This window comes from Oreochromis niloticus, linkage group LG9, assembly GCF_001858045.2.
Source record: "Oreochromis niloticus isolate F11D_XX linkage group LG9, O_niloticus_UMD_NMBU, whole genome shotgun sequence".
NCBI classification, from domain to species: domain Eukaryota; kingdom Metazoa; phylum Chordata; class Actinopteri; order Cichliformes; family Cichlidae; genus Oreochromis; species Oreochromis niloticus.
This window is the reverse complement of record NC_031974.2, coordinates 5045160-5070438: the sequence shown is the minus strand read 5'-3', so window position 1 is coordinate 5070438 and position 25279 is coordinate 5045160. Positions and strand designations below refer to the sequence as shown.

The 25279-nt window shown below is 41.9% G+C and overlaps 1 protein-coding gene across 1 annotated transcript in view; it reads left to right on the top strand.

Moving 5' to 3' along the window:
• LOC100707053 (gastrula zinc finger protein XlCGF8.2DB) overlaps positions 1 to 24599 on the top strand; it is a 41242-nt gene extending 16643 nt beyond the window's left edge. Inside the window, exon 3 of the mRNA XM_025910586.1 lies at positions 23422 to 24599. Coding sequence (XP_025766371.1) covers positions 23457 to 24599 — 1143 coding nt within the window. The 5' untranslated portion in view covers positions 23422 to 23456. The remainder of the gene's footprint in view (positions 1 to 23421) is intronic.
• The last annotated feature ends 680 nt before the right edge of the window (positions 24600 to 25279 follow it).

Sequence of the window (25279 nt, the reverse complement as noted above, 5' to 3'; positions counted from 1 at the left end):
GAAAATGCAATGAATACATAAGGATGCAATGAAGAAAACAGCTTACACTGCATTTACATGACCACATAACGCAAGGAAGAACACGCTTACATACATGGCATAATTGGTATTTTTGACCAGAGACAGAGAAATGGGTTATTTAACCACTGGTGATAATAATGAAAATGTCTTAGTTTTGTTATTTTCAGGAGTAAAGCAGACTTGGACCGGCTCTCCACAGCAGCAGTCGGAAGAAAGTTAGAGGTTAACATCTATGGATAAGTTAAGGCAAGTTTCTGGTTGAATTGTTCATAGCATGATGTGTCCAGGAACCTGAAAAGCAAGCCCCAGCTCCTGGCTGAAGACCAGGAGGGCGGTAATTTAAGGTGGGAAATCAAAATGTGGGTTAGTAACTCGGGGAAAAAGAAAACTGACTGCCTAACTGGAGAGTTGGGAAGAAGTCTGGGAGACTGTGAAGTCATAGATGCAAAATAACATATACCCATACACACACAAACAGAAAATGCATTAACCTTATAAAGACAAGCTCCTGAAGCTTAATGAACAGATATTGATTAAAAACCTGGCTAAGAACATAAGCATATGCAATGAAGATCTGCTTGCTGCTTGTATGAGTGAGAGAATGGTGTGAATGGTTCATAAAATAGATGGAAAAACAAAAGAAAAGTGTCTATAAGAGTGACTCAGGAGTGCTCTTGCACTGAGTGATCAAAACAAGTGATTAGTATAGAAAGAAAATGAAAATAATTCAATAATGTGATAAAGTTTAAACATGTATTTCTTTTGCCAAGTTAAATTGTTGAGATATGGCTGAGTATGCAAAAGTTTGAGAGCTCGTGTGAATGTGGACAGAGGAGCTTGCTGTGTGTGTGTGATTGAGGCCTTAAAGGAGGGGTAGATTGTTCAGAGGTGCAAATTTGATTAGGAGGTTTATAAATTAGTGTTGACACATTGTTGTAAGATCTTAGGCTGAATCTGAGTATGGTAAAGTGCCTAACCGGGGTTATTGTTGTGTACGAAACGGTGCAGCTTTTGGCGAGGTTTTCAGTGTGTCGAACGGGTGAAATTTCAGATTGTTGATTTTTGAGGTTGTTGTTTTATTTTTAATAGAGGGAGTTTTGATAAACATGGACATGTCTATAAGGGCCCATAGTTTCTATAACAGTGCACTTAGAAAAAACCTGTCAGGTGATTTTGTTTTGTGTTTTGATGAGCTAATAATCAGCTCTCTTTTTTCTCATTTTTGTTGTAAGCAGGCCTGCAAAAGAGTGGATAACAGCGCTGACAAAGTAAAAGGATTGCCGCGAGCCAATCCAGTCTAAAAGCAGAAAGAACTATTTTCTTAAAAACAAAGTAAAACAAATAAATGAGTTGATGTTGCTGAGAGTGAAGACTGAATATTTGCGAGATAGTCTCCACTGTCAGCAATACCTGATGGTAATGCGTGTGAGTGAATGTGTGTAAATGGATGGTGACTGGACGGACCAGGCAGACCATAGGTTGGACCGACTGGACACTGACAAAAGACTGGACTAAGGTTGGACACATGACTGATAATTGTTCTGTTTTAACTTTTCTGTTATAACACAGGTTGGATCATAAGTGGAAAACTGAGTATAAAAGGTGATGTTCTGGTTAACACACAGGTTTTTGTTTCTAGGACGTTTCAAGGATGCAGGCTGTGGATGGAGCCAAGAAAAGATTTGACATGATGATTAATTTGATTTCATTCCTTAAATATAGGTTTGAAGCTCCGGAGCATGTATGCCTAATATGATAGGACTAACCTTTTTCTTTTAATTTCCTAAGCTTGAGTGAAGGATTTTGAGTTTGTAACACATGAGATGTGTCACAAAAAGGGGGGTGTTAATATATGCGATTAGCTACATGAAGGTGCTCTTTTAGGGTTACTAAGCAAATGTCTACGTGACCTTTCTGAGTTCTGAGAATAACTCTGTTAAGTTGACAGGAAACACGTCGAGACAGCAATATAGGGCAAATATGTTTGAGCTGGTAATTAAATGTGGGGCTTGAAAAGAGGAAGCAAATTTGGTACAGGACGTACTTGAGATGATCAGACGAGAGAAAGGAGAAGAACAGAGCACAAATACACCGAGTTGTTTATATTACAAAGAAGATCAAAAGCTTGTTAGACACAGGTTATAATGGAAGCATAAAAGGGATGAGAGGAACTTTACATAACATAGAAATCCTGCAACAATTCGTAAATTGCCCAAACACAGTGTTCAGACCGGATATGCGCTACCCGTTAAAGGGGCGAAGAAATCAGGCCTAAGTTTGAAAAATGAAATGGGTTAACTCGATAGAGGATGTTTCCAAAGGTAGAGAAAATAATGTAGGACCTTTTACCAGGAGAAAGCTAACTGTATCTTTTACACTTTACAGTGTGCATTGAGGGAAGTCAGGAATAGTTTAAATTAGGATTGAAAAAAATTAAACTAGGTGAAAAGGGGGTGTAGCAAGTAGATTTAGGGCAGCTCACAGCCTGGCGTAAACGCAAGGTGCTGTCACACAGCTTAAGTTATTTGGTTGATTTATTTTATGACAAAATAATAACAAATGAAGAACAATACAGAATCCAAATCTGAACCAAAGAACAAAATAGTGAAATGTGGATTATTGGGTTTTTTCTCTGTATATATGAAGTATTTGTAATGTGTATCTGCTAATGAAGGCTTGTAGAGGCCAGTTTATACTCACAAATAAGTGCTCAGCCAGACTGAAAAACAGGAAGCTTTAGTGCACAAGGCATATTAATAAATATAGACACAAAAAGAGGAACTCCCCATATAAACAACGTTCAAAAATGTGTGAAGTATAAAGTACCGAAATAACACTATATAAGTCACAGTTGATGATTCTAATGTTAAAGAGCTCTTGCAACTGGCGTCTGAGCTGTGCAGAGGTCTCCCTTAAGACAGGTACTTATGTAGGTTAGCATGAGGTTGAGTTAATTTTATACACAATGCATAACTGTGCTTGTTTAGAGTTGATGTTCTATCCAAGAGGGTTTTAAGCTTCACTGGTGAGAGTGTCCAGGTGATACATGTTGAGGGATGATGAGAACATAGCAGGTGAATTGCATGCACGCTTACAAACACACATGATTTAAATATAGGCCAGGCCAAAGGCCTGGACTTGATGCAGCTTTCAACTTTACAGCTCCTAACTTGCAGGAATGGCGGGGAGTGTAATGAATGAATGCAAAACATGCTTACAGACACAATCATGACAGGGGTTTATTTTACAGGGTAAAGGTGGACCACAGGTTGCTTTGTTTCTGCTTAGCAACTACTGAGGTAAATGGTGTTAAAGATAAATATGCAATAAGTGAACAGGAAATGTGTGAGGGTGAGCCGGGTGAAACAAAATGTTGTAGATAATGGAAACTTGTCTAACGGGCATTAACAGTAACCTTGGCATGTTATGTATATGCTTGAGGCCAAAAGAGGCGTAAATCCAGATAGAAAACTTTGAAGTGTGCTTTTTAGCGGAGATTTAGGCTGACATGGGGATGGTGTGCATTTTACTTGGGTTGTGTTTAATAAGACTAAAAGCGTTGCTCACACACATAAAGAGTATTGAGATTAAATAAAGTTAATATAATGGATAGAGCCCAGAACAGGATAATACATAAGTGAAATCAAATGCAATGTGTGATTTCACTTTTATTGGGAAAATAATTAGCCAAGAAATGTGTATTGAATTCTCCACATACTTTGAAACTGCGCAACTCTGAGTGGGCAATGTAATGAAGCAACTGTTACATATTTGCATTAAACTAGCCAACATAGACTCACCACCACATGATGTTGCCCTGCAGCGGGGGCAGAAAATCATTTGCAAACCAGGGATCTTATGTTGATTATCATATTCTTACTTATGTACACACACACACACACAGAAGGGAAAAATTTCAAAACAAAACAAAAAACAACTTCGCTTAACCTGTCAAGCACAGGAGCAAAATAAAAATCTTTTTGGGCTTTGTTAAAATTTCTTTAGTAAAAGTGTAAAAGGCCAAACCTAGGAAGTTCGGCAAACAGGAAAGTTCCTTGAGTATCAGGAGTTAATAGTCAGGAAACATTTCTCACATTAACGCCTTATATCTGACAAATCATTGACTCATAGATGCAGATAGACATACAAGTGCACATACATCCAGATGTGCATTTAGACATTAAAAGTGTAGAGACATGTACACACAGATTGGCAAACCGGTACAGAGTCTAGCTGAAGAGCTTAACAAAGTAGACGTGGCAGTAGGGTTTGTGATTTGGCCTGATATGATATTGTGAACCAACTTTGAATAATGACAGGAACCTGAGATGAACACAGTAAGTTAGTAAGGTGTAGCAGAGAAAGGTTGTTTGTTTTCTACCCCTTACAGGAGAAGATTTCCACCAGAGAGGGACCCAGAAAAGGAGCGGAGATTACCTAAGCATGAAGTGTTTTCAAGTGGGAGCTGGTGTTTTATTGCTGGATCACCTAGAGGACATGAGGTTGTTGTCGGATTTGCTGAGTCAGGGGGCGGCTAGAGAGGGTCAGAGCGAAGGTAGTGGACCTGGGAATAGTGTAGTGACGTCTCTGGAAGAGACGTCAAAAGGGGGAATTGTGGAATTACAGGGATTATTTTACATAACCATCATCTTATCATTGCATTAATTATCATTTCATCGAAGTGTTTATTGAAGCTGCTGGCATTATGTTATAATTTATATTATAGGGGTTATCATAATCAAATATTAACATTTTATTACAGGTGCAGTTATAACTACTTTAAAATGATTGAGTTAAATATATATATATATCATAACTCATATGCTGAGTATATTGTTACAGTAAAAAAGTAGCTGAGCAAAGGCCTGAATGTATTCAGCTTCTTGTTGCATTTGAGTTTGCCTAGTTACAGGTGACGGAAGGATGTCCAGCCCATGGTGACCTCAAAGGCCTTAGATCATCACCATATTCTTAAGAGTATGCCACAAGGAGGAACCTCTATGTTGCAGTTAATTCTTAAAATACATGAATGTTCTGTACATGCAAATTATGTGCTTGTAAACGCAAGAAGGGGCGTTACAATACCCTGATGTTATAAAAGCAATCTAGAGTGTATTTTGGGTAGAGATGTACAACTGTTTTGCAGTTTGCACCTCTCCACGCTGCGTGCATTCATTAAAAATCAATTGTTTGATTGACCTCTTCTGGACCATCATTGTTTTACTCTCATCCTCAATTTCGAACCCGTAACAAAGGGAATCACATTCACTCTCGCTCCTTTCTTCACAAAAGGTTCACACATCGGGTTGGTCATGGGTCCGGGGAAACTGTGCACAGGAAAAGGTGGGAAGCGGAGCAAAACAGCTCCTTAAGCCGCGAAAAAGCCCATTCAGCATCCGGCGTCCACTGAAAAATACGATCAGGGAACGTTAAACTAGTAAGCGGGAGCACAACCCGACTGAAATTCTTAATGAACCGCCGATAGAAATTAGCAAACCCCAAAAACCTCTGCAACTGCTTGCGTGTGGAAGGGGTCAGCCAACTAACAATGGCCTCGATCTTACAGGGGTCAGCTCTGAGCTGTCCCTTTTCTAGCACGTAACCCATAAAGGACACCGACCCCACATGGAAGACACAATTCTCCGCTTTCATGACCAGTTTATTTTTCAACAGCCGCTGTAACACACAGTGCACCTGCTGGACGTCGTCTTCCAGTGAACGGGAAAAAATGAGAATCGTCCAGATACACAAAGATGAAACAAAAAATCCCGCAACACATCATTGATCAGAGCCTGAAACATCGCTGGCACATTGGTCACCATATACTCATAATGTCCCAGTAGAGTGTTGAACGCCGTCTTCCACTCGTCCCCCCGACATATGCGTACCAAGTGATAAGCATTACGAAGGTCCAACTTAGTGAAAACAACTGCCTCCTGTAACGGAGAAAAGGTGGAAGAAAGCAGTGGAAGGGGATATTTATTCCTCACAGTGATGGCATTAAGTCCACGATAGTCAACAAATGGTCTGAGAGAGTCGTCCTTCTTCCCCACAAAAAACCCCCCTGCAGCCACGGGCGAAGAGGATGGCCAAATCAAGCCTGCCTCCAGGGACTCTGTGATGTAGGTTTCCATGGCAGCCCTCTCCGGCCCAGACAGGTTATACAGCCAACTAGTAGGCAGCAAAACATCAGGCAACAAGTCAATAGAAAAGTCATATGGCCGGTGAGGAGGCAGAGACAGAGCGCGACGTTTGCTGAAAACTGACCTCAAATCATGATAGACCTCCAGCACAGATGACAGGTCCAAATCTTCTGGTGTTGATTCGGGAGCAGGAGGTGGTAAAGCAGGAGGTGGAGGAGGTGGTAAAGCAGAGGTGGTAAAGCAGACCGCAGACAGTGTGACAAACAGTGACTACTCCAACTCTCTATACGATGGGTGGCCCAGTTAATATGGGGATTGTGGCGCTCGAACCAAGGATAACCCAAAATTATGGGGGAATGAGGGGATGCAAAAACAAAGAATCTGAGAAACTTGCGATGAAGCCCGAAAGAATTAATAAGATAGGTTCCGTGTCATGGGTGACCGAGGGCAAGGGCTGACCATTGAGGGCAACAACTAAAACAGGGACCTCTAGAAGGCGTGTTTTAATACCGAGGAGATGTACCAGATCGCTGTCAATTAAATTCTGTTCAGCCCCAGAATCTAGAAGAGCTTGAGTAGGGTAGGTCTTGGTGTTATTAGATAAGACAGCGGAGAGCTGCATGCGGGGAACCTGAGACCGAGAAAAGGTGCCACCCACCAGTACCCTCGCAGTTACTGGTGGGCCCCCCTTTTAACCGAAGCTGGCAAGTAGATATAAAGTGGCCTGACTGACCACAATACAAACACAGCCGCCCCTTAAAACGCTTCTGATGCTCTTCCGGGGTAAGTCTTGTGCGCGGGGCTGCATCGGTTCCTCAGTATTATTGAAAACGCTTGGACTGGAGCGGGAGGGAATGAAGGTTGAGTGACCGTACGCGTCGAGGCACCTTCCCCCGAGGTCGTGCGACCCTGGCCTCCTTCTCCCTCTCTCTCTCTGTCATGTTCCTGGGTCTATTGACCCAGTGTTTTGAGTTTTAGTTTATTTAGATGTTTTAAGTTCATTAGGGTATCTAAGTTCATTTGTTTATTAGTTTCTCTTTGTGTTTTTCTACCCCTGTATTTAAGTTCCCTCACCCTTTATATGCTGCCTGTCTTATGTTATCAAGTTTGTATAATCATGTCTGTCTCATGTTTCCTGTTTTATTTTGAAGGAGTCGTGTGTTCTTTGTTCATTGTATTTAGTTTCACTTCCCTTGTCCAGGTTTTTTCATATTGTTGTTTTAGATTCCCCAGCTTAGGTTGATGTTAGTTTACGTCAGTTTGCCTTGCCTTTTCTTTGCACCTTTTTACCAGCCTTATTAAACAGCTCGCTTTTTGTTAACGTTCAAGTTCTGTTCCCTGTTCCTTGGAGTCTGCGTTTTGGGTCCTCTCGTGAATTCATGCAGTCTGCCCTCGCCAGACTGTGACAGAACGACCTGACCAGACAATGGACCCAGCAGCTCATAATCCCTCCGCTGAGCTCCGGGAGGACATGATCTATGCGGTGGAGTTTCTATGCCAGGAATAGCTTGCGCTGCCATTTGAAGAATACCAGGAGGAGTTAGCCATCCGTCTGCAGAGGATGGTTTCTGGACTTCCCTGGCTATTTGGCGCGCTAAACCCTCTCATCCAGGACTTCCTCGTTTCCACCTTACGCGTCCGCCCGGATCTGCCTCTACAGTATGAAGACTCGGAGGAGGTTCAGCCCGGTCCGCTGGAGGATTCGCGGGCTGTCACGTCTCCTCCTCCTTCCCGGAGAAAACGGCGTTCACGCCGTCAGCGATCCCGAGCAGCGGAGCAGTTTCCTTTCATTGCTGGAGAGCCCAAGAAGCCCGTCCAGCCTCATGCCACGTCAGCTAGAGGGCCCGAGGAGCACGTCCAGCACCATGCCACGTCAGCTGGAGGGCCTGAGGAGCCCGTCTAGCACCATGCCACATCAGCTGGAGGGCCTCGCCTGGTCCCGGCTCGGCCCAGCCAGAGGTCGCCGCCACGCCTGGTCCCGGCTCGGCCCAGCCAGAGGTCGCCACCACGCCTGGTCCCGGTTTGACCCAGCCAGAGGTCACCGCCACGCCTCTGCTCGTCTCGCCTGCCACGACCCAGCCAGAGGTCGACGCCACGCCTCTGCTCGTCTCGCCTGCCATGATGCAGCCAGAGGTCAACGCCACGCCTCTGCTCGTCTTGCCTGCCAAGCCATGTCCACGTCCAGCATGGCTGTTTCCGGGGCCTGTCAAAACAGCCTGTCTACGGAGACCCACCAAACCACCTGAGGGGTCACGTCCACATCCACACTACCATCGACCGCCTGCCAAGCCGCCCGACGGGTCTCGTCCACGTCGCCGCCGGCCACCAGCCAAGCGGCCCAAGTGTGGGCAGCCATACCTGCTTCACCACTGCCACCTTCCAAGTGGTCGGCCCCCTGACCCATTGAACTATGAATTTTAGAGGCGTTGTCGGCAAATGCATGGGGAGAACGCTGAAAAAGCAAAGATACCTGAATCAACTCCCCCCCCCACACACACACACACACTCTATGTCAGAACACACAGAAGTGCAGAAAATGCAGGAAGTGCTCTTTATTTACAGTGTCAAACTTATTTAAACAGGATGGGATATGTACGCTCATAAATAAACAGAGGGAAACCAGGGAAGGGGGCTGACATGCATTCAGAGGGAAAGGGGTAACCCGCACACGCAGGGTGGATCTATGAGAAAAAGGAAAAAAAAACTTTAGGGAAAGATACCAAACAACCGGTAAGAAACGGCAATAAATATGGGGAGAGTTGGAGAGCTCACGGGATGTGAGAGAAAAGCTGAGATTGATCTCTGTAGTGATCCCAGAAATGCGGCTTCACGAACAGCTGACAGGCAAGCGGGTGATGGATCCGGCTGAGGATACAGGACAACAGGTAAGCAAACAAAATCCAAGACATAGGTTGGCCGTAATGCACACCGCGGAAAATTACACGTTACCACTCGGGGAGGTGGCAATACTCCGACACCAGACGTCTGTCGTGCTGCTCCTAAATAACACTCCATCAAATGACGTCTGATGTACCCCAGTGTGCCAACATCCCGTGACACACGGCCCCGCCTACCTGTGCTGAAAACAGAAGCAAACCCCATGACACCACACCAGAGAAATGCCACCAACTCCTAATGATCAAAAATGTCGTTTATATATAAATTAAAAAGTTTTGGTCCTAAAACAGAACCTTGAGGGACCTCACATTATATTTCCATTCTATCAGATAAACTGCCTAAATACTGCACATACTGAAACCTATTATCTAAATAACTGCTTAACCAGTTCAATACTATTCCTCTCACACCATAAGTACTTAACTTAGAAATCAAGATGGAGTGTTGCAGAGTGTCAAAAGCTTTTTTTTTTTAAATCAATGAAGACCCCTATAGTATATTTATTATTATGTGTTGCTGATGAAATGTCTTCAATAGTATTCATTAATGCTATTGCTGTTGATCTGTTCCATCTAAATCCGTACTGACTTTCACTTAACAGTTGGTCTTTTTCAATGAAACTATCAAATCTTTGTGCTAAGAGTTTTTCAAGCACTTTAGAAAACTGTGATAGCAATTATACTGGTCTATAATTATTAAAACTATGTCTGTCTCCTGATTTATAAAGATTTATAAACTTTTGCCACTTTCATTCGGTCAGGAAATACAATCCAAAGTCTTTTTAACGATGACCATATCTATCCATCCATCCATCCATCCATTCGCTTTCGCTTATCCTTTTCAGGGTCGCGGGGGGCACTGGAGCCTATCCCAGCTGTCATAGGGCGAGAGGCGGGGTACACCCTGGACAGGTCGCCAGTCTGTCGCAGGGCTAACATACAGGGACAGACAACCATTCGCACTCACATTCACACCTAGTGGCAATTTGGATTATCCAATTAACCTATCCCCACAAGCTGCATGTCTTTGGATGGTGGGAGGAAGCCAGAGTACCCGGAGAGAACCCACGCAAACACGGGGAGAACATGCAAACTCCACACAGAAAGACCCCGGCCTGATGGTGGAATTGAACTCAGGACCTTCTTGCTGTGCGGCAACAGTGCTAACCACCGTGCCACCGTGCTGCCCATCACAATCAGTGGATGTCTTGTTTTTAGATTTTGCTACAATATCTATGATTTCTTTTTCAGTGATTTCCCCTAAAAACATAGACTTTACCACTCTGCTATCTCCTTTCCATTCATCATTCCATTCTGAATCATCCTGTTTAAGTTTTGCCAGGTTAGGCCCAATATTTACAAAAAAAAAAGAAAAAAGAATTAAAGTAATTTACCACTTCATTCATATCACTTACGACCTTATTTTTCTTATTAAAGTAAGTAGGTAAATTTAAAGATGTATATTTATTAACCAATAAGTTTTTTTAAGATATTCCACGTACCCTTAACATTATTTTTGTTTTTGTAAAATAATTTATTATAATACTCTTTCTTACCCTTTCTGATAATTAATACTAACTTATTTTTATAAACTTATCTTATATCTGTCCACACACACTTCCTCCTTTCGTGTCATTTTATAATCTAAAGTAACAAAAACAGGTAAATGATCACTTGTCATTTATGACGACCACTTATAATGTTGCTTTCCAAGCAATTATTGAAAATGTGATCAATTGAAGTAGCTGACTTTTCAGTTATTCTACTAGGTTTAGTAATCAGAGGGTAGAACCCTCTTCCAAATAATAACTCAAAAAAAATCTGATGATGCCTTATGATTGGACATTTTAAAAAAATCAATATTATAATCACTGCAAATACAGAATGTCTTATTTCCCTTTACCTTGCTCAATAAATCTTCTACTACATCTGTGAATGCTTCTATCAGTGTCCCAGGCCTCCTATACATACAAGTAACAATAATATTACTCTTTCTTTCCATTTCTATTTCTGCTGTCACACACTCCATTAAATCATCAATAGCCACAGACATATATTCAACCTGTTTACATTTCAAATCACTATCAACCAAAAGTGCCACACATCCTGCCTTCTTATTAGATCTATTTAAATGATATAATTCATACCCATCAATGTGAAAGTCCCAACCCCTTTCCTCATCTACCCATGTTTCTGATAGTGCTATCACTTTAAAATTGCCTTTCAGATTATTCAAAAAATCATTGATCAGAACAAAAATTTTTATAGAGGCTTCTACAGTTGAAATGAATTAATGAAAATATATTGCCTAAGTCAACATTATCCCTAAATTGATTCTCAGTATAATACTCGCATGTAACATTCATTGCAATACGCACATTCCGTTCTGGATCGATTATATTTTCAAAAACAGGTAATCTGTAATCCGAATCTTCAGTCATTGTGATTGAGTATTCTTTAAATGTCTGTTATCCTTATGACATACCCATTAACATCCGTACAAGTATTACACAACATATTTGGAGAAACCACTCATACCTATAGTTCTTTCTGATCCATAAATAACTGAGGCTAAGATCTATATCTTGTCTCCGCGCATAATGGTGACTGTTGAGCTAGTTATTAAGTATGCCCTAATTGTCATCTATTGTGATTTTATTTTGAAAGGATGCTTCCTGTTATGCTGCGGAGTATACCCGAGAGTTCAATAAACAAGGACACCTTTTGGTGTGAATGTTCCGGTAAAAGCCGATGCCCCACGTGTGATTATTCCTCCGTCTAAATAATAAGTATCTTCAATATTCATGCAGATTCTGCTTTAAGACCCGTCTCTGCTAACAGGTTATGGGCCCAGGAAAATATTGAAGCTACGCCAGGGGAAAGTTTACCACCAGAAAAGTCGCAAAGTACAGCGTGTTCGGTGAGGACTAGCATGCTAAGTTAGCACCATGAGTAAGCGTGCTGGTGAACCCAGTGGCCGATGGGCAAGGTTGGTTTTTGACGGAGATGAGAAGAATTATGAACTGTGGGAGACAAAATTTTGGGACATCTTAGATTACAAGGTCTAAAAGACACAATATTGAAAGGTGATGACAAAGATGTGGATGACGAAGATAAGAATGCCCAGGCCTATGCAGAGTTAATACAGTTCCTGGATGATAAGAGTTTATCGCTCGTGATGAGAGAAGCTGCCGATGATGGACGCGCGGCACTGAAAATTTTAAGAGACTATTATGCGGGAAAAGGTAAACCAAGAATTATCAGCCTTTATACTGAACTGACTTCTCTGAAGAAGGCAAGCAGTGAGAGTGTCACGGAGTACATCATACGCGCAGAGACATTTATTACAGCCCTGAGAAATGCTGGAGAGACACTTAGTGATGGTCTGCTTGTAGCGATGGTGTTAAAAAGTTTACCAGAAGCATTTAAAACTTTTTCTGTTCACATTACGCAAAGTGAATCAGAAATCAAGTTTGCGGAATTTAAAACAAAACTGCGCAGCTATGAGGACACTGAGAAAATGCGCTTAGTGGAACAAGAGGATAACATCATGAAGGCGAGAGTGCAACCTAGCGCGAGACCCGCAGCAGCTGCTAGTGACCACAGGACAGACATGTTCAGACATAGTCTGTTTTAAGTGTGGCCAGCGGGGACACAAGGCCAGAGCATGCCGCTACAAACAGTGGTGCGGTCACTGTAGAAGCAACACCCATCGAGAGTCGACTTGCAGGAGACGACAACGGAATGATGAAGCGCGCACAGCCTCGGAGGAGGGCGGCAACGCAGAGCGCGACGACACCTATGTCTTCCGGATGAGCGATGACTACGCGGAACCTCAACAGCGGCAGGACATCAGGACCAAAGGCCTGATGGTGGATACTGGCGCAACATCACACATCCTGAATGATAAAACAGCGTTCAAAAAATTTAATGACGACTTCCAGCCGGGAACACACTGTGTGGAATTAGCTGATGGCACCAGGTGTAAAGGAGTGGCCGAAGGCAGAGGAGATGCAGAGGTGTGCTTGATTGACAGCAGAGGGAGACAGTGTAAAACAACACTGAAAGATGCTCTGTACATTCCCTCATTTCCATAGAATATCTTCTCTGTGAGAGCGGCCACCGCGAATGGAGCTACTATCATCTTTAAGAAAGGAAGGAACGGCCTTCAACACAGAGACGGTACAAAGTTCTACATCCATGAGCACAACAGACTTTATTACCTTGAAACTGTAAGTGACTATGATGATAAGTGTAATAATTGTTTTGATGTGCAGACATGGCACGAAATTTTGGGACATTGCAATCATAGTGACATTCTGAAGTTACAAAATGTGGTTGAAGGTATGAAAATCAAGGGGAAAACAGACAACCAAAGTTTGAACTGTGAGGTGTGTATCCAGGGAAAATTTGTCCAGACTAGGAATAGAAACCCTGACAGAAGAGCTGAGAAACCTCTTGAGCTGGTACATACGGATCTAGCAGGGCCGATAGATCCAGAATCACGAGATGGACACAGATATGCATTATTGTTTACCGATGACTTTTCCGGTGCAGTATTTGTATATTTTCTCAAAAACAAAAGTGAAACAATGCACGCAACTGAAATCTTTTTGGCCGATACAGCCCCACACTGGAAGGTAAAGTGTATCAGGTCAGACAACGGCACAGAGTTCATGGCAAAGCGTTACCAGGCATTGTTAAACAAACATGGAATAAGATATGAAACTTCAGCCCCATATTCCCCTCACCAGAATGGTACAGCAGAACGTGGCTGGAGAACACTTTTTGATATGGGAAGGTGCATGCTTATTGAGAGTTCCGTACCAAAGGAATTATGGACGTATGTAGTTCAAACAGCGGCTATTGACAGAAACAGGTGCTTTAACAACCGGACAGGACAGACGCCTTACTTTTTGCTGTCTGGGCGGAAGCCCAATCTATCCAGAATGCTCAAGTTTGGGTGTGAGTGTTATGTTTACAAGCAAGACAAGGGTAAGCTGGATTCTAGGTGTACAAAAGGGATTTTTGTAGGCTATGACAAAAACAGTCCAGCATACAAGGTTTATTTCCCAGACAGTGCTAAAGTGCAAAAGTTTAGGCTGGTTAAGTTTGTAACCAAACACAATGAGGAAAAGCAAACACAAACTGATACGACATCTGAGGATGAGGACATACAGGTGAGGGAGAGACCAAACATGAACAGGGAAAGCCCCAGTACCAGTTCACAGGAACCAGGTACTGACAACCAACCAGAAGCGAACAGTCAGATGCCACTTAGTGATGAGACTGAAAACTCCAGTAGGTATCCTTCTAGAACAAGAAAGAAACCAGATTATATAAATGAATATGAGTCAGGAGACGATATTGTTGGGAAATCAGTTTTACCCCGGTTCTTTTTTATTCATCGGGCATCCAGAGATGGCACCGGACCCAGTAGTCATTTTTACAAAAACTTTATTCATCTTTATTTAAGCGTACATTCTTCTAGAAGGGAAGACGAGGCCAGTGTCCCTCTGCAAAAATCTTCACCCCTTTGTTAGTTACAGCCAGCTTTATAGAAGCGACCCCAGCATAAATCCCCTATGGTGTGCTGCAAACTCTGTGTGTCTGTGTCTATGTGCACGAGCACATGAGTGCCTGTGTGTGCGCATACCTGTGTTTATGTGTGAGTGCACGTGAGTGAGTGTGCGTGTGGATGTGTGTGCGTAACAGTTAAAGCACTATGTGCGAATATCTCTATGTACGTGCCTTCCTGCGGGTCATAAAAGTCCATCTCCCTTCCAAACCACAGTTATCCAGTTACAAATGTTGAGACCCCCACCCAGGTATCCTCTGGGGAATTTCCACTCAGCATTAACTCCTCTTTGTCTTACTTTCACAGTTCAAACTGGGGGAGGGTCTCCTAAAATCTACTCCTAAGTTCATGACACAGTCAGGCCTTTATTTATATCCAGGGCAGTGTCAGTGTCTCTACAATAATTCTACATTCTACCTACACATTTTTAAAATCACAAATAAGCTACGCATATCTTCAACATTGTTGATCAAATGCTGACTAACATAGACTGTTACAGACTGATAAGTAACTCACCCGTGACATTCAGTGAAGCTGTAAAGTCACCCAACTCTAAAGAGTGGAAAGCAGCTATGGATGATGAAATGCAATCCTTAAAAGAGAACAACACCTTTACTCTAACAAGCTTACCTGTTAAGCAGTGGGGGGTAGATGGGTATATGTGAAGAAAAACAATGGTGGTGATGGATCAGAAAAATATAAAGCACGGTACGTTGCTAAAGGTTACAGCCAGTGTTTTGGGATAGACTATGATGAAACTTTTTCTCCGACTGCTAACCTGACTAGTATAAGAGTATTGATGCAGTGTGCGATACAAGAAAACCTGATTTTGCATCAGATGGATGTAAAAACTGCATACTTGCATGCACCAATAGATTTTGAAGTTTATGTTGAGCAGCCAGAAGGCTATGAAGTAAAAGGAAAAACAGATGAGAAACTGGTCTATAAGCTGGAAAAGTCACTTAATGGGCTTAAACAGTCAGGCCGAAACTGGAACAGGACATTACATGACTATTTGATAGAGAACGGTTTCATGCAGAGTCCTGTAGATCATTGTGTTTACACAAGGAACACAAGAAAAGACAAAGTGATCATGATCATATGGGTTGATGATATTATTATTGCAGCCAGTGATGAAAGTGTTTTGAAATCTGTGAAGGGAATGCTAACTGCAAGGTTCAAAATGAAAGATATGGGGAAACTCAAACATTTTCTTGGTATTGATTTTGAGCAAACCAGAGATTGTGTAAAAATGTCACAAGAGAGATATGTAGAAAACATACTGGAAAGATTTCAAATGCAAGACTGTAAACCAAGATCAACTCCTTGTGAACAAAAGTTGAACTACAATGATGATGCTGAGAAAATGAACAATGTCAGAATGTACAGAGAGGCAGTAGGTAGCCTCATTAACTTGACCTCTTGCACACGACCAGATTTGAGTTTTGTTGTAAGTAAGCTGTCACAGCACTTTAAAGAACCAGCTGTGGAACATTGGACTACTGTGAAACATGTTCTAAGGTATTTGAAACAATCAAAAGACAAGACATTGTGCTACAGGAAAAGTGACAAAGATTTGAGAGTACAAGGTCACAGTGACTCAGACTGGGCTGCAGATGTGACTGACCGGAGGAGTACTACAAGTTACTGCATAAGCCTGAATGAAGAAGATACTTTGGTGTCATGGCGAACAAAGAAGCAGCCAACTGTTGCCTTGTCAACTTGTGAAGCAGAGTACATAGCTTTGGCAGCAACAACACAAGAATGTTTGTACTTGACACAACTGTTGCAAAGCATGTATGAGCATCAAAAGGGACCACCAAAGATTTTTGAGGACAATCAAGGGACTATCGCATTGGCAAAGAATCCTGTTAACAGACAGAGGTGTAAGCATATCGATATCAAGTATCATTTTGTAAGATCAACAGTTAATGCTGGAAATTTGATATTGGAATATTGTTCGACAGGTCTGATGGTGGCCGATGTTATGACAAACCCAGCAACAAAGGGGAAGTTATTGAAGTTTGAGAAATATATTTTTGAAGCGTAAACAAATAGTAAAGAAAAACTGTTTTTTTTGGAATGCGTGTAAAGCTGACAACGTGAGTGCAAGTGGGGGTGTTGAGCTGGTTATTAAGTATGCCCTCGTTGTCATCTATTGTGATTTTATTTTGAAAGGATGCTTCCTGTTATGCTGCGGAGTATACCCGAGAGTTCAATAAACAAGGACACCTTTTGGTGTGAATGTTCCGGTAAAAGCCGATGCCCCACGTGTGATTATTCCTCCGTCTAAATAATAAGTATCTTCAATATTCATGCAGCTGGAAGACCCGTCTCTGCTAACAGTGACACCGTCGATCCCAGTTCCATATCCACCTACAGCTTCACACTAATACTCTTCCAGTCTACTGACTCATAACTTGCCATTTCCCCCTCCAACAGTCGGAAATAGTGTCTTTCATTGAATAAGTTCGGCTAGTTGTTAGCAAACAAATCATAACAGACCTTCTGCCGTCCGACCACAACAGTGTAATCATCCCCCGTAGTTGTCCAAATCATGAAGATCCCTGATCATTACAACCTTGGCCTCTTCTGGTGTTCCATTGAGCTTTATCATCACTTTGCAATTTCTTGTCTATGTTGCTTGGATTTTTTTTTCTTTACGCATGATACGGGCTTGTCTGGTAATATCAGCGTTCTTTTTTGTGAGATGTTCATTCACATATACTCCACTCCCTTTCAGTTGTCTAGACTGCCTCAGTAGCTCAATTTTGTGTTTTCGATTCACACATTTTACTACTATTGCTGGAGGTGCCCTGGCATTCTTTCTGGGGAGGGTATAACATGCCGTGATGTTGTTGCTATGCAGGGGAAGTCGCAAAAAACTCATAATCACGGAATAATCACGTCCTCCAGTCATGCATGCTGTTCTAAATCCTCCACTCTCCTTTCTAAGAGCTGGATTGTTTTATCCTTTTCCTTGGCTGATGGCTGGTGTTTCGCTGCTGGACCTGGAAGCAGGGGTGCAGGCCGTGCTGGATGAGGACGCAGGCGAGCAGGCGTAGTAGATATGGACAGCTCGCAGACCCCTGGTGCCCAAACCTCCGATTTAGGCTGAGCTGACCTATCCAGCGCTTAAAGCTCCAGCTAAGGCTGAGTGGGCCGCTCCAGCATCCAGACCCCCTGGTGCGCAAACCTCCAGCTCAGGCCGAGCGGGCCCCTCCAGCACGCAGACAACTAGCTACAGGCTGCGCCACCTCAGCATTTGCAGTCTCACTGTCCACTGTTATCAAACAAACAGACAGAGTGGGTAAAGAAAATTTGTCCTTATTACTCACCACACCCGGCTTTTGAGATGTCTGGTAATCCGGGTGAGGTGAGGAGTGGCGCGTATAGACGATGATTCTGACTTGCCAGGCTGTGAATCTACCGGCTGCCCGAGCAGATGAGCAACCTGGGTCGGAGGGTGGAGGTGGAGCATGTTAATTACCAATTACCAGTAACTAATTACCAATTACTTCCCCCAAACAGTAATACAGTTACTTTACTGATTGCTTATTTTTGAAAGTAATTAGTTACTTAGTTACTTTTTAAAAACATGATTTACACCCTGAACAGGATCTTCAGTCGCTTCAATCCTAATTCAACTATTTCTGCATAATCCATCATATAAAATGTCATCAAATGAAAAAGTCTCTTTTCAAAACTTGTTTTATTAGTTTTAATCTTTTAACTTTATGCATCAAGCACAAATTAAATTATATGCAACATTCTCTGTGTCACGGCCCTGGGTCATGTGACCCAGTATGTTGAGTTTTCTGGTGTTTTGTTATTCTTTTTAGTCTAGTTTTCATTTCAGCTTATTTAGTTTCATTCTGCCATGTTTTGTGTCCAAGTTTTCCTTGGTTGTAAGATTCAAGTCATGGCCGTGTCTTCTTATGTTTCCTGTTTTATTTTGAAAGAGCTTGGTGTGTTGTGTTTATTGTATTTAGTTTCACGTGTCCTGTCATTATGTTAATTGTTGTCAGCCGTGTTTCCCATGTGATCCGACTCCCCTTGATTATTCCTCATGTGTATTTAGTCTGTGTGTTTCCCCTCAGTCAGTGTCGGATCGTCTGTTAACCTCACCACAGTTTACTTAGGTTTGCTTTATTGTTTCTCTGTGTTTTCTACTTTACTCAGTGTTCATAGTTTGTCATAGTTTTTCACTGAGTATCTCAGCCGTTTAGATACAGACTTCAATAGCCACCTTAGTTTCCCGAGTGGCTGGTCTTTCTTTTGCCATCTGCCAATAAAGGCTCGCTTATTTTTTGAAACTACGTTTTTGTCTCCACCGTGTCTGCATCTGGGTCTACCTCTTTCCACACACCGGCGCACCCCGGCGTGACACTCTGACTGGAAGAAATTTGTTTAACATTTAAACACATTTTCTGTACAACTCCAGCATATAAAATAAAATTGTTAGTTTTGTTTACACTCACTCTTTCCAATAGATGCAAGTAAAACACAGCAGAAATTAAATAAAATCAAAGAATCAGTGGTCCTGTTGCTCTATTTTCACCTGTTCAGCGGGAGTGGGGTAGGCGGAGGTTTGCCCTGGTGCAGGTGTGTTGCAGCCGTCATGTCAGTGGAGGAATCCTGAGTTTCTCTGTGAATTTCACATTCCCATGGCAGTGTAGCCTAATCAGTGCTTGTGCGGAAGCTTAGGGGGATTTTTCGCTGTTAAAATAAGTTTTCTTTGAACAGCGGATGCTAATGTTTTTGTCACTTTTTACGTAATCAAACTCAAAGTAAAGTAAATACTTCCACGCTTTTAACGCTGCATGGTCGTACACTCTCCCACGCTCGATATATTATCCACTGTTGATCTGCACATAGTTGTTGCCAAGAACGTCACACTCTCAAAAAAAAAAGTCACGGTTTTAATAACACAGTAATGCCATGGGCAGTAACACGTAACGCAGATCTTTTTTCTTTCTGAGTTTAAAAACTATCTGAAAACATATTTATCTGCTGAAGCCTTTGAGACTCTTTTAAGGGGTTGACTCAACTTTCTTTCAAACATGTTTTATTTTATTTTATTTATTTAGTTTTTTAAAATCTATTTGTATATATACAGCACTTGTAACCCCTGGTTTTATGTTAAAGTGATTTATAAATAAAGCTGGTATGGTATAAAGAAAAGTGAAGGTAAAAAAAAAAAGAAGGTCGTACCTTTGTGGACAAAGGAATGTGATAAACTAATTAAGTATTGGAAATAAAGCTTTTAAAATATTAAAGAGGAATCACAGTTTAGGATGGATGGAATGAAAGAGGAGTATGGATATCCAATCTTGAGGAACGGAGAGGCAAGAGCAGTAAAAAATAAGGAGAAGGCAAATGTGTTGGCAAAAACGTTTGTTAAAATCCACAGTTCAGGCAATATTAGAGAAGCAGGGCGAAGAGGAAGAGAAATGCCATCATAGAGAATAGGGATTTACTGAAACAGATAGAAGATACGGATGATTTATCAAATCACCTTAAAAATGAGGTTGTGGTTGTGCCCATACATGAACCAGGAAAGGATGATACAAATCCAGGAAATTACAGACTCATAGCTTTAACATCTGACATCTTTAAAATCACGGAGCGAATAATAAATGACAAATTAATGTATTACATGGAAAATAAAGGATAAATATCTAAACATCAAAGTGGTTTCAGAAGAGGGAGGAATACAATGGATAAAGAAAGGAGGAGACGATGCTTGTAATAACATTCAAAGGAGAGCAGGAGAAATGAGAAGCACAGTTTGGAGTAGGAGCGAGGAGGTGGTTATGTCTAGAATAAGGTTTGGACATACTGGTTTGAACACAAAACTATTCATGACAGGGAAACATGATGCAGGGAAACATGATTACTGCAGAGAAGGGTGAACTATAGAACATGTTAGATTACACTGTCAGAAATATCAGGTGGAGAGAAGGTAACTGATCCAAAACCTCAGTAACATAAAAATGAAACTGGATCTTATTGATTTACTGCAAAAGGACTCAAGACGTGAGTCTTATCAGGCCCTATTCCAGTTTTTAACACAGAGTAAACATTTGGGGAGGGCTTGAGGATCGACACTCCATACTAGTTGGTGGCGGTAACGCACCATTTTACTTTTTGCAAACCACCAATAAAACTTAAAAAGAAGAAGAAGAAGAATGTGTTAGTACCTTGGACTTTTCTGTGTCTTATCGCAGTTTTAAAAATTGGCACTTTTTGAAGAACCCACATCAAAGTATTGTGTTAAATCCAATTTATGAAGCAGTAGGTGCATGGCATGGTCGTTGCTTTTTGTCAGGTATGTATTGCAGCTGCGAAGACGAACGTACATTCTCCTGTTAGGTTACAGCTGGTAGGAAGGTGCGTTCAGTGTGTCTTTGTAATTTTAAGTTTCCATGTCAAACGAGATAAAACAGTTATTTCTGGACGCGCAATTGTTTGCTGAGTTTGGTAACAATGTGTTTTTGTAAACCACGTGATGATTTAAGTCATTTAATCTTTACAGAATATGTGAGCGAGGCTAGAAGAGCAATATTTTTATGTTTAGTAAACTGACGTCTCTAAATGTAACTGCTTTTATTTTATTAGTTCTGACGAGGACAGCTGAGTGATGTTGTTGGTGAGCTTGGATTAAATCATCTCTAAACAAAGAACTTGTCCTCGTGGTGACTGACTTGGGGAGTGGAGGTCAGCGAGCCCATTGTCTCTGCTGGTCCGACTCCAACTACAAAGCCGGCCCGCTCGCCCCCTCCTGAGTCTGAGAGGAGATCCAGAGTAAGTCAGTTATAACTACATTGGTTGCTTAACTTTATCATTTTCTACAGGGTCTCTCTCTCTTAGCTCATTTTGGTTTGATTTCTGCCTTCTGTTTAGCCTCTCTGTTTGTCTGCCTCAGTACGTCAGTGTTTTATCATTTGAGTTAAACTCTCTGTTTCCCTTCATATGAAGGTGATGTCTGTGGAGTGATCTATGTGGAGACTGTGGGAAATATACATGTAGCAGTATTTCAATAAGTGTCAGTCAGTCAAGAAGCAAAAGAATATTTAAACTAAAACACATTAAAAGAAGTGTTTTGCTTGTAACTGCATACGTGCCTGCACAGGGGCGGTTAGAACAGGATGTACTCAGGATGTGGCGTACATGATCACGGGCCTCATAACGAACAACAGGAGACAGCTGGGGGTGAAAGGGTCTCGAAACAGCATTCTAAGTGTTGTAAAAATGAGATGCAGCTAACTGTCGCTGATGCATGATATGTAACTTGCTCATGAATCTTGGGCGTGTCCAACCCTTTAAATAAAGACGTTCTCGTCCTTCCTCTTTGAGATCTACTGGACTACACTGAGGGTGGTATCGTGTACGTCTCCCACATATGTGCTTAATACATAATTGTTGTTGACTGGACCTGATGTGAGTATCGGTTGTTTGTTCTCAGCCCAACATAAAACAATCGGGACAAGAGGCTCAGCATGACCTCATTAAAAATGCTCTGTTTTCCTTTTCCACTTCTCTTCTTTCATTTTCTTTCTGACATCTTTTCTTGTAAAAGCTGTTAACTGTTGTGATGGAGATTTCTTTATTTTATGTGTTGATCATATGTTTTGACAATATCATTTTAGTAATATCTATAGTACATTTTGGGGGCGATCGTGGGGCTCAAGAGTTGGGAGTTCGCCTTTTAATCGGAAGGTTGCCGGTTCGAGCCCTGGCTTGGACAGTCTCGGTCGTTGTGTCCTTGGGCAAGACACTTCATCCGTTGCCTACTGGTGGTGGTCGGAGGGCCCGGTGGCACCAGTGTTCGGCAGCCTTGCCTCTGTCAGTGCGCCCCAGGGTGGCTGTGGCTACAACGTAGCTTGCCATTACCAGTGTGTGAATGTGTGTGTGAATGGGTGAATGACTGGATATATAAAGCTCTTTGGGGTCCTTAGGGACTAATAAAGCGCTATATAAATACATTTACCATTTTGTGCAACTTTGTTCTACATACAGGAAAACATCAAATATGTATTTCACAGGTTATTCCACACACACAGATGGGTATTGTGAGTGAGTTGGACTGACACTCCCAGGCACCGTGAGACATTAGGCAGATAGTGAGACTCCTTCTCCTTATCTCCAGGGAGGAGGTGTTGAGGTGAAATTATTCGAAGTGCCTCAATTCTATGCTTTATATTAACTAAAATGCCATATAACCGTATAGTGTAGTATTAAGTGGACATGGCCCTGAAAAATGAAGGCATTAGACTACGTAGACTCTCGCCCACGCTTGCCTGTGAAAAAGTAGATAACAGGGGACCATCTTCTAGTGGAGATGCATTATAACTCACCTGTGCATTATAATAAAAGGTGTTGATTGCAGCTGACAGTGTCTGCAGACTTTGATAACTGTGTGACACCCTCGTGGTTAATCAGAGGGAAATCTGAGTCAGTGTGGATTTGGTTGTACAGCTCTCACACATACAACCTGAACTGCACATTGTAAGTGTGATGTTCTTCAAATTTGAACAAAGTTAAAACTAAAAACCTTTGAAGTCACACAAGCCAATATTTTATTCACAAGTTGAACTTTTACTACTTTTATCCCCAAAATGAGCTCACCTCAAATATTTACCACAGCATAGCGTCCCCAGGCACCTGAGACGTTTGGCAGATGGTGAAACTGTTTATCTTTGTGAGGTAAGAGGGGGCACTTGGGGATGAGCTGAAGGTATAGACCTGATGTCACTGTTTGGGTTCTTTGTCATTATAGGAGAAAGAAGTGAAAGCAGGCCGAAACCTCAGCACATGGATGATATCAGCCAAAAACATCCAGCACCAGCAAGTAAAGATGAGCCAGCGGCGATCCCTGTGGAAAAGACTTTTCCTGCTATGAAGCAGCCCAGAAGACGCAAGCGCGCCAACAGGGAGGACAGAAGCTTGAGCTGTGATCAGTGTGGGAAGTCTTTTACTCAGATTGGTAGCTTGAAATCACATCAGCTTATCCACACAGGTGTGAAACCATTCAGCTGTGATCAGTGTGGAAAGACCTTTACTCATAGCTGGAGCTTAAAAACACATCAGGTCGTCCACACGAAATTTAAAGCTTTCAACTGTGATCAGTGTGGAAAGTCTTTTACTCAGAAAGGTCACTTAAAGAGACATCATATGATCCATGATGGAGGTAAATCATTTGTCTGTGATCAGTGTGGAAAGTCTTTTCAGGATAGATATCACTTAGAGAAACATCAGGGCGTCCACAGTGAAGTTAAACCTTTTACCTGTGATCAGTGTGGAAATTCTTTTATCGGGATTGATAGGTTAAAAAGACATCAGCTCATCCACAGTGGAGAGAAACCATTCAGCTGTGATCAGTGTGGAAAGGCTTTTCGTTCTAAGTGCAACTTAAAATCACATCAGCTCATCCACAGTGGAGAGAAATCTTTCAGCTGCGATCAGTGTGGAAAGTCTTTTGCTTACGTTAGTCACTTAAAAAGACATCAGCTCATCCACAGTGGTGCTAAACAATTTGTATGTGGTGACTGTGGAAAGGCTTTTACTCAAAAGACTGGCTTAAACTCACATCAGCTCATCCACTCTGGTGTTAAATCATTTGTATGTGGTGACTGTGGAAAGGCTTTTATTGAGATTGAAAGCTTAAAATCACATCAGCTCACCCACTCTGGAGTTAAAACATTTGTGTGTGGTCAGTGTGGAAAGTCTTTCTTCCATAACAAACGTCTATTGAGGCATCAAAAAACCCACAAAGTGTCCTCCTGTGAGAAAAGGGGCAGACCAATGGGACATTACCCTGACAGGGTTCATTTGAAAGTTCTTCTGGATGCTGCGTCAAACTTAAAAAGCTTGAGATCAGGCTTCACAGAATTCAGCTTTAATTTCCTGAGAAAGTCAGAGCTTCACTATGTCTTTGTAGATCTAGTGAAACCATGAAAGGGTGCAAAAAGAGGCACTGTGGTACTGCATGATGAAGTCAGAAGTGACAGAGAAGTATGTGAGCGTGGTTCAGGACATGTATGTGTGGTAGCAGTGACTACCACACATACTTGGGTTGAAGGTGGGGGGAGGATTACATCAATTCTGAGCCCCTTCTTTCTTTTTCAAAGCGAGGGCAATACTCAGGAAAGGATGATGACAATAGAGCTGCAAGACTGGATGGAAAGAAAAAGAGTTTAAGAGAAGATCATCAATGTTGTTAAGCGATCGAGCCGCGATCACAAAATCTTAGCTTATGGAGTTAGTTATCCCAATACAAGTTTAGCAAGTTACACTTCACTGGCTGTGTCCACAAACAGCATACAGAGCAAACATTACTCCATCATCTGATAACAAGAAAAGCAAAATGTCAGAACAGTTCACCTTCTGGGTCAAACTGTCAGACCTGTTACTGTTTATTTGGTTGTTCATCGTGAGGTAATTATCAGTGTCAGTGCTGTGCCACTTCTATTGTAACTCACATGAAATGTGTTTTAAATTGGCTCTATTGTCTTACAATATTGTGTGAGTCTGTTTTGCTCAACAAAGACACAACCCCTCCTGCAATGTTTAATGTTACAGTAAAAAATAAAAAGTAAATTCATAAATTTGTGTCATTTTTAAACAGGCAGTATTTA